At 48.5% G+C, this 10,000-nt stretch overlaps 1 protein-coding gene across 4 annotated transcripts in view; it reads right to left on the bottom strand.

The window, feature by feature from the left end:
* Positions 1-10,000, bottom strand: part of LOC143289745 (uncharacterized) — a 34,599-nt gene that overhangs the window by 4,734 nt on the left and 19,865 nt on the right. For all 4 annotated transcript variants that reach the window (XR_013056273.1, XR_013056272.1, XR_013056271.1 and 1 more), the window contains one exon: positions 1-917. This exon is cut by the window's left edge and continues 274 nt beyond it. Coding sequence is in view for 1 of the 4 variants with exons in the window: in XM_076598835.1 (XP_076454950.1) it covers positions 1-917 (917 nt within the window). In the remaining 3 variants the exon portion in view is untranslated. The remainder of the gene's footprint in view (positions 918-10,000) is intronic.

Raw genomic sequence — 10,000 nt, 5'->3', positions numbered from 1 at the left:
TCTTCCTCCCCTCCTTCTCCTCTTCCACCACCACGACCCTGACCCTGACCCTGACCTTGACCGTGACCGTTTGACGTCACGCTTCTCTCCGCAGCAGCAGCAGCAGCGGCGGAGCGCGCGGGGGGTCTGTTCCTGTCGCTCCCCACGCTCCGCTCTTGCACGGGAAGCCTTCCGGCGAGTGAAGACTCCGTCCCCGCGTCAGGAACAACACCTTTGCCCCCCTCCTCCTCCTCCTCCTCCTCTACCAAGTCGCTGTCGGGCGCCGAAGAGGCGACGCTGGAGCTGTCCGAGAGCGAGACGGCGGGATCGGCAGCGTCGCCCGAGCCGGCGGCAAGGTCCTCCGTGGAGCACAGCAGCTCCCCTTCCTCCTTAGCTAAAAACTCCTGCTGCCAGGACACGCCGTTGGCCTCAGCCGCTGCCGCGCTGCCACTGACTCCTGGGGCCGGGCCCGCGGAAGAGTCCGAGTGGTAGTCGTCGTCGTCGTCGTCGGCAGCGGCAGCGTATTTCCTGTCGGAGTTCCTCGGCTGAGAAGATGGATAGACAGGGAGGTGAGCGGATTCTCCCGAAGCTTTGCGCTCAGCCGAAGAACCCACCGCAGAAGAAGAAAAAGAAGGGTCGCCGTGGGGCGGCGGGGTCTTCTTCACCCGGGCTCCGGGCGGCACCGTCTGGCCCGGGATGAGGTGGAGGGTCGGGGTGGTGGTGGTGGGGAGGGGTGTGTAGTGGCCGGGGCTGGCCTCCTTCAGCCGCCTCACGTGCTGCCGGAAGACCACGAGGGCCGTGTCGTGGAAGCGCCGCTGCAGGAAGTAGGCCGGGTCGGCGTGGGCGTGCCGGCTGGCGCGTGGGGTCTTCAGGAAGGCGTCGTCCTTGACCTTGGCCTTGGCTCCCGTCAGGACCAGCTGCCCGCTCCGCCCTGAGGCCTGCAAGGGTCAGACACACACACACACACATGTCATCATCATCATCATCATCATCATCAATAATCAACCAATTCATCAATAATCAATCAATCAATCGTCGTTGTTCCTGCTCTGACCTGAGTCCTGCAAGGGTGTCACACACACACACACACACACACACACAAACACACGCACGCACACACACACACGCACACACACACACACACACACACACGCACGCACGCACGCATGCATTCATGCATGTCGTCATCATCGTCATCAATAAAGAATCAATCATCAATCAATCAATCAATCAATCAATCTATCTATCACTCGTCGTCCTCTTTCTTGTTCTACTCCTTATCTCTATCAAGAGAGGATGAAGTTCACTTTGTTTTAAAATGCCCTGTGTTGACTGACTTACGAATCCAATTTATTCCCCCCCCAAAATATTATATAAATCCATGCTTGTTTCGGTTATGTTTATTAATGGCATCTAACGATGAAAACACCATACGTAGTTTTTGCTATGTATCTTTATAAAGCACTGCAATTAAGAGAGACACTCATTTCTTAGATTCACTGATAGTTTGTTGTGAATGACGTTGTATTGTTTATATTACTGCGGGGGGAGGGGGGTGGGGGGGGTCTTTCGCAGCTAGCTTTCATTTTCCTCCCACCTACCAACCCACCACCATCCCCCACTCTCTCTCTCTCTCTCTCTCACATTCACACACACACACACACACTCACACCACACACACATACACACACACACTCACACACACACTCACACGCACTCTCTCTCTCTCACACACACCACACACACTCACACACACTCACACACACACACTCTCTCTCTCTCTCACACACACCGACACACACACACACACCGACACACACACTCACACACACACACTCACACACACACACACACACCACCCCTCCTTCCCGTTCATACAACTTAACCGAAACAAAACAGGAAGAGGGGGGCAGTGTGTGTGTGTGTGTGTGTGTGTGTGTATGTTTTGTGGGGGGCGGGGGGGAAGGGTCCGGATGGAGTTCTGTTTCAACTGCCTTTAACCGGGCCAAAGTTACCACCACCCTCTGGGAGTTATTTCAAGCTGGCCTAAAAAAAAAAATGATCCCTACATCCATGACGAGTCACGAGAGAACTGGGGCTCTGAGGAGGGGGGGAGAGTGGGAGGGGGGTGCGGGGGTGGCGTGGGGGTGGGGGTGGGGGGATCCTTCTCATTCCTCTTCTTCTTTGTTCGAGGGCTGCAACTGCAACTCCCACGTTCACTCGTACATATATACACACGAGTGGGCTTTTTACGTGGTATGACCGTTTTTAACCCCCCCACCATGTAGGCAGCCATACTCCGTTTTCGGTGTGTGTGTGTGTGTGCATGCTGGGTATGTTCTTGTTTCCAAAACCCAACCGAACACTGACATGGGGATACAGGATCTTTAACGTGCGTAGTTGACCTTGCGTATACACACGAAAGGGGGGGTTCAGGCACTAAGCAGGTAGGTCTGCACATAATTATGTTAACATGGGAAATCGGAAAAAAAAAAAATCTCCACCCTTTACACCACAAGGCGCCGATACCGAGATTCGAAAAAACCCATGACCCTCAGATTGAAAGTTCAACGCTGTTAACCACTCGGCTACTGCGCCCGTCGGAGGGGAGCATCCAATTAGAGGGTGTGGGGGTTTGGGGGGGATCTGGGGAGTCAAGATTCAAGCTCCCTGATAACCTCCGTCATTCTGATTCCCTCGCATCTTTTAAATCTCGTCTCAAAACTCACCTTTTCCCCTCAGCAATAAGTTCAATTGTGGCAGGTCCACTTCCTTGGAAGTTAGCTGTGCTTGACTATGTGTGTATACATATGTATGTGTACATAACTACATGCATGTATATGAATGTGTATTGTAAGTGCGTGTGCGTGTGTTTATGTAAGTTTGTGCCTGCCTATGTGTGCGTATGTGTTAGGGTAGCTGTTAGATACACATGTATGTTAAAATGTATGTATGCAGCGTGTGTGTGTGTGTGTGTGTGTGTGCGTGTGTGCGTGTGTGTGTGTAGTCACATTTTGGTGTGTGTATGTAACATAGATATGATGTATTATGTTAACAAAAGCGTTTTTGTAAAGCACCTAGAGCAGATTTCTGGATAGTGTGCTATATAAGTATCCATTATTATTATTATTCAAAAACTTTATTACTCAAGGATAAAGATTTTAGGCATCGCCCAGTCTTCCAATCTGTCCTTGTGACAACAATAACAATAACAACATTAACGATAACGACACACACAAAAAATAATTTTCTTAACACTGCTACATCTACTGCTACTACTACAACGAAGAATGATCACCATCATCATCATTAACATCGTAAAAAGTAATAAAACGAACGCATTCATACATTCATATCCATACACATGCACACACTCTCTCCACCCAACACACACACACACACACACACACACATATATATATATATATATATATATATATATATATATATATATATATATATATACTTATGCACATACAGAGACATGACCGAAGTGAGAAACATATAGCGGACATAAAGAAAACAGAGAAGCACAACTTTACCATTGCAAAGTACTGACAAGTTGAAATTTTTCCAAGCTGGTCTGTATAATACACCCCCGGGAATTAATCTGGGCTGGTCTGATTTTACTCCGGGGTAAAATTCAAAGGGGATGGGCGGGGAGGGGGGTACCGACAGACTCCTACACCGGGTCGTTGAACCCCCGGGAGGGGGATGTTTTGACTTGTGAGGTGCCATTCAGTGCGTTGTGCGTGCGTGTGTTCGTTCTGGCGCGCGCGCGCGTGTGCGTGTGTGCATGGGTGCGCGCGCGCTCAGTCGCATGTGTGTGTGTGTGTGTGTGCGTGCGTAGGTCCATGAGTATGCACGCGTGAAAAGTATGTTTGCAATGTGTCTGTATAATATATATCATGCTGTAGAACACAGCTGCAAACCGCAACACAGTAAAATACTACAATGCGAAGTGTTTAGCACACCGATGCAGACTGAATGAGCAAACAGACATTCTCTCTCCCCTTTGAAGCTAGCGCCGTGGTGGATTCTGCTAGTTTGTTGGCGGCCTTCTAATCCAGTGTTTTCCATTGATTCCCCCCCCCAACCCCCCCTCTCTCTCTTCCTCCCCTCTCTCTGTCTCTGTATCTCTCTCTCTCCTCCTCCCTCTCTCTCTTTCTCCCCTCTCTCTGTCTCTCTCTCTCTCTCTCCTCCTCCTCCCTCTCTCTCTGTCTCTCTCCTCCTCCTCTCTCTCTCTCTGTCTCTCCTCTAACTCTCTCTCTCTCCTCCTCCTCCCTCTCACTCTGTCTCTCTCCTCCTCCTCCCTCTCACTCTGTCTCTCTCCTCCTCCTCTCTCTCACTCTGTCTCTCCTCTAACTCTCTCTCTCTCCTCCTCCTCCCTCTCACTCTGTCTCTCCTCTCTCTCTCTCACTCTGTCTCTCCTCTAACTCTCTCTCTCTCCTCCTCCTCCCTCTCACTCTGTCTCTCTCCTCCTCCTCCCTCTCACTCTGTCTCTCTCCTCCTCCTCCCTCTCACTCTGTCTCTCTCCTCCTCCTCTCTCTCTCTAACTCTCTCTCCTCCTCCTCCTCCCTCTGTCTCTCCTCTCTCTCTCTCACTCTGTCTCTCCTCTCTCTCTCTCTCACTCTGTCTCTCTCTCTCTCTCTAACTCTCTCTCTCTCCTCCTCCTCCCTCTCACTCTGTCTCTCCTCTCTCTCTCTAACTCTCTCTCTCTCCTCCTCCTCCCTCTCACTCTGTCTCTCCTCTCTCTCTCTAACTCTCTCTCTCTCCTCCTCCTCCCTCTCACTCTGTCTCTCCTCTCTCTCTCTAACTCTCTCTCTCTCCTCCTCCTCCCTCTCACTCTGTCTCTCCTCTCTCTCTCTAACTCTCTCTCTCTCCTCCTCCTCCCTCTCACTCTGTCTCTCCTCTCTCTCTCTCACTCTGTCTCTCCTCTCTCTCTCTCTCACTCTGTCTCTCTCTCTCCTCTCTCTCTCTAACTCTCTCTCTCTCCTCCTCCTCCTCTCTCTCTAACTCTTTATCTTCCTCCCCTCTCTCTCTCTCTGTATCTCTCTCCTCCTCCTCCCTCTGTCTCTGTCACTCTCTCTCTCTTTCTCCCCTCTCTCTCTGTAACTCTCTCTCTCTTCCTCCCCTCTCTCTGTGTATATATCTCTCCTCCTCCTCCCTCTGTCTCACCTCTCTTTATCTCTGTATCTCTCTCTCCTCCTCTTCCCTCTCTCTGTAACTCTCTTTCTCTCTCTCTCCGTCTCTCTCTCCCTCTCCTCCTCATCCCTCCCCCCCTCTCTGTCTCTCTCTCTCTCGCTCTCCCCCATCTCTCCCCTCCCCCCCCCCCAACCTCCCCCCACCCCTTCAATCAACAATGACAGCAGGTGTTGGCTGACCGGCCACTGACTGACCACCACCATCACCATCACCACCACCACCAGCAGCATAGCGGTCAGTGAACTGACCATCTATCGATCGATCGAGCAACGTGGCTTCCCTTCAGCACCAACAGAACAGGGAGGAAGGTGGCAGAATGGTTAAGACGCTCAGCCGCCAACACAGAGAGAGTCCACCCCGCGAGGGGTGTGGGTTCGAATCCCGCTCTCGCTCGCCCTTTGTAAAAAAGAAAAACAAACTAACTCCAAGGTTTGACGGGAACAAAAAAATCAAACTGAGCGTCTAGTCTTTTGCTCTGATTCCGAGGTGTCAAATGAAGCGAGTTGTTATTGCTTAGCAAGCGAATTTCTCCGAAGTAATCTTTTTGGGGTTGGTTTTGTTGCTGTTGGCTAACTTTGTAATTATTTCCTTCTTTTTTTTCTTTTTCTTTCACAATTTTTTTTGTTTTTTTGTTGTTGTTGTTGTCCCAAAGCAGATATATTTGTATGTGGTTCACCAACAGAACAGGGAGGAAGGTGGCAGGACGGTTAAGACGCTCAGCCGCCAACACACACAGAGTCCACCCCGCGAGGGGTGTGGGTTCGAATCCCGCTCTCGCTCGCCCTTTGTAAAAAAAAAACCCAACTAACTCCAAGGTTTGACGGGAACAAAAAAAATCAAACTGAGCGTGTAGTCTTTCTTTTGCAGGTGAGACGATACGGAGGGGCTGTTGTTGGCTTTTACAGTTATGGTCCCCATGTTGTTTACTTGTCTATGTTGTGATAATGCACCTGACCAACATTTCTCCAGTTGGAGATAATAAAGTTATTCTTATCTTATCTTATCTTATAAACCCCGAGGTCCCGCGTGCAGCACGCAACTTGGCGCACAGGACAAAAGAACCCACGGCAACGAAAGTGTTGTCCTCTGGCAAAAAAACTCTGAAGAAAACACCCACTCTGATAGGTACCCAAAATATCCAACCATGCACTCAAAGGCCTGACAAAGCGCGTTGGGTTATGCTACTGGTCAGGCATCTGCCTAGCAGATGTGGTGTAGCGTATATGGATTTGTCCCGAACGCAGTGACACCTCCTTGAGAAACTGAAACTGAAACAGAAACGCCAGTTCAGGGTAAGGGCTGCACGAAGCGATCTTTGCAGCATTCATTAAAACTCACTCAGTACGGCCAGTCCTCTCTTCTCCTCTACACAGACCCCCTCGGATGTCCAGTGGGTGTCTGAATGACCCAGCCTTTAGCTTCCGTCGTCAGAACTGTGGTATTCTTTGTCAACATTCACCTCTTCAGTATAAGAGCGTTCCGCTTGCAATGTTTTGATGGTGGTAATTGGGGTGAAACGCTGTTAACGTCGTCTCTTTCGCCGTTCGTATGGAGAGAGTTAATAAGGCCGAAACACTTGACTGAGGGGGGGGGGGGGGGCTTCTTCTCTGAAGACCTTGTACTGTCCAGCTCTGCCTAGAGTTTCTTATAAATTGCTTACAGTTCAGAATGTTCGTAAGGATATGTGTGGAGTTTACCGTGGAGTTAGGAACGTTCTTAAACGATAAGCAAACTTAGAGCTGCTTAGTTCACACAACCAGCCTGTCTGCCTTTCATTCATTCATTCATTCATTCATTCTTTCTTTCTCTATATCTCCCTACCTTTGCCTTCTGTGATCATGTGTGTGTGTGTGTGTGTGTGTTCACTAGTAATCATGGGGGTCTATGGCTTTAAATGAACAAACCATCATCTGAACCTCTCTCTCTCTCTCTCTCTCTCTCTCACACACACACACACAGAAGACACACGTGCCCCGTACAGCAAACAGGCTGTTGTCAAGACCCTGCGGTGAAAGGTCAGTCACCCCGACCGGTGCAATCTTGTCCAATTACCCCCCCTCACCAGCTTTCACTCACGGGAAGTTTCTGAGCGACGCTGTTTCATGTTTTGTTTTTTCTCAGCAACGTTTTTTTGCGTGCGCGCGAGACAGAGAGACACAGAGAGAGAGAGAGAGAGAGATACGGATACGGATGGTTTATTCAATAATACGGCCATGGCCCCTCATGAAGGGGGTACAGTGAACAGTAATTCACATCAATAAAGGCATACTAACAACAATACACGTCAGTAAATGTTCAACGACAAGCTGAGAATACACAACAAATAATTAACTACATAACGTATTGCGTTTTCAAACGCTTTGTACAAGTAAACAGCACACACACACACACACACACACACACACAGAATGTGTTTCTTCCTGTAGAAAGTTGAAAGGTCAGTGGCCTGCGTTCGGGAGGGCGTCTGCCTCTCTGCCTTCGCCTCTCTCTGTGTGTGTCTGCCTGTCTGTCTGTCTGTGTCTCTGTCTGTCTGTCTGTCTCTCTCTCTTCCTTCTGTTCCATGTTATCTGTTTGGCACCATTTTGTTCTGATTCGTACTTACTATGTCACCAGAGCTTTTCAGCTAATGACATTAAACATTTCAGTGTTCAGTGTTCTCTCTCTCTCTCTCTCTCTCTGTGTCTCTCTCTCTGTGCGCGTGTTTATTAATTAGGAGTGAGTAATGTTTGTGCGTGCGTGCGTGCGTGCGTGCGTTCATTCGTGTGTGAGTGAGTGAGTGAGTGTGTGTGTGTGTGTGTGTGTGTGTGTGTGTGTGTGTGTACAGCGCTTTGAGCTCTATTTTAGATTTTATAAAAAAAATCACTGCTGTATAAAGTGTCCAATATTATTATTATTATTATCATTTTATTATTATTGAATACATTTTCCCTCAATCAGTCAATGCTTACCATTCTCTCTCTCCCTCTCTCTCGACACACACACACACACACACACACACACACACACACACACACACAGGTATTGATGAGCTGTCCTGGGAAATCCTTGCGGACTCACATGGACCCAGACGGAAAAATCTGCCATTCAGAGAGGGGTGATTGAAACAAGCAGAGAGAAGCCGCATTGACTCGCTGAGGAGAAAAAAAGAACCACACACGCAAGTCACTGAAGCTCTGTAAACCAAGCAGCATCTACCTAATAGATCTGTCCCACATGCAGTAGGCAGTAGAGACTGCCACTCCAGCATCGCCGGGTCTACACACAGCCACAGCAGGAAGTGCAAGGCCCGGCAGTGACCACATTTCTGGTGCAGCCATCGTCTCTCGAGACGGAAAGAGGCCGATGAGGACGACGACGATATATATATATATATATATATATATATATATATATATATACACACACACAATACAATACACAATACACAAACTTTATTGTCTATACTTTGGTACAGAGATTTTCTTTTTGGCAGCAGCACATGTCCAACATAAGAAGAAAACAACAAACAAATAAAATGAATAGAAAATAAAAAGATAAATTAAATGGCACCAAATGGAAATAGCTATATACAAATATACAGATTACGGAAATTTACGTGCCTCTCCATTTCAGTCAGCCAAACCGCATTGCACATCTACCCCCCCCCCCCCCCCCCCACACACACACACACCACGCGCACACACACGCACACATACACTCTCTCTCATCCCCTCTCTCTCTTCACAAGAAATGCGACTACAAAGATCATCGTTCATTTAAAAATCAACTATCACCAGAGTAAGACAAGAATTAAGCCAAAGAGCAGCACTTCCATAGTTCACATTAGGCATCACAGAAGAACAACTTTCATTCATTCATACTAATCAAAAGCCCTAACACAACTTCTTCACCACCACCACCCACCACCTACACCCCCATATCCCACACTCCCCCTCCTTTGGAAAAATACCTACAAGCCTAAGCATAATCGCCACCCACCCCCCACCCCCAAACCACCCCTCACCCCCTACACTCAAATATATATATATACATTTTTTTTCTTCTTTTTTCACTTCTCTTTTTTTTCTCTTTTTTTTTCACTTCTGCCATGGTTTGTTCGTTCAGCACATATTCAGAAAATGTTCTCTCTCTCTCTTTTTTTTTTCTCTCCCTCTCATTATGTGCTTGCACCAGCTGTTTTATGTGTTTGTATTTTGTATTTCTTTTTATCACAACAGATTTCTCTGTGCGAAATTCGGGCTGCTCTCCCCAGGGAGAGCGCCTCGTTGTACTACAGCGCCACCCTTTTGCTTTTCCTGTGCGCAGTTTTTATTTGTTTTTCCTATCGAAGTGGGTTTCTCTACAGAATTTTGCAAGGAACAACCCTTTTGTTGCCGTGGGTTCTTTTACGTGCGCTAAGTGCATGCTGCACACGGGACCTCGGTTTATCGTCTCATCCGAATGACTAGCGCCCAGACCACCGACCACTCAAGGTCTAGTGGAGGGGGAGAAAATATCGGCGGCTGAGCCGTGATTCGAACCAGCGCGCTCAGATTCTCTCGCTTCCTATGCGGACGCGTTACCTCTAGGCCATCACTCCACACACTTTGTTGTTGTTGCTGTGTGTGTGTGTGTGTGTGTGTGTGTGAGAGATTTGCTGAACACCATCAGTGTCCGTGTGTGGCGATGGCAAATCAAGGGAGAGTAATACGTTCCATCGTGAGCTGTTTGAATACTAACAGACTTGTCTCCCTGAAATCGTTCCTCTGTCTATCTCGAGTCTCCCTCAGTCTCTGAATACACGCATACATGCACACACACACACACACACACACAC

This window comes from Babylonia areolata, chromosome 14 (genome assembly GCF_041734735.1).
Source record: "Babylonia areolata isolate BAREFJ2019XMU chromosome 14, ASM4173473v1, whole genome shotgun sequence".
NCBI lineage: Eukaryota > Metazoa > Mollusca > Gastropoda > Neogastropoda > Buccinidae > Babylonia > Babylonia areolata.
This window is presented reverse-complemented; position numbering and strand designations above follow the sequence as displayed.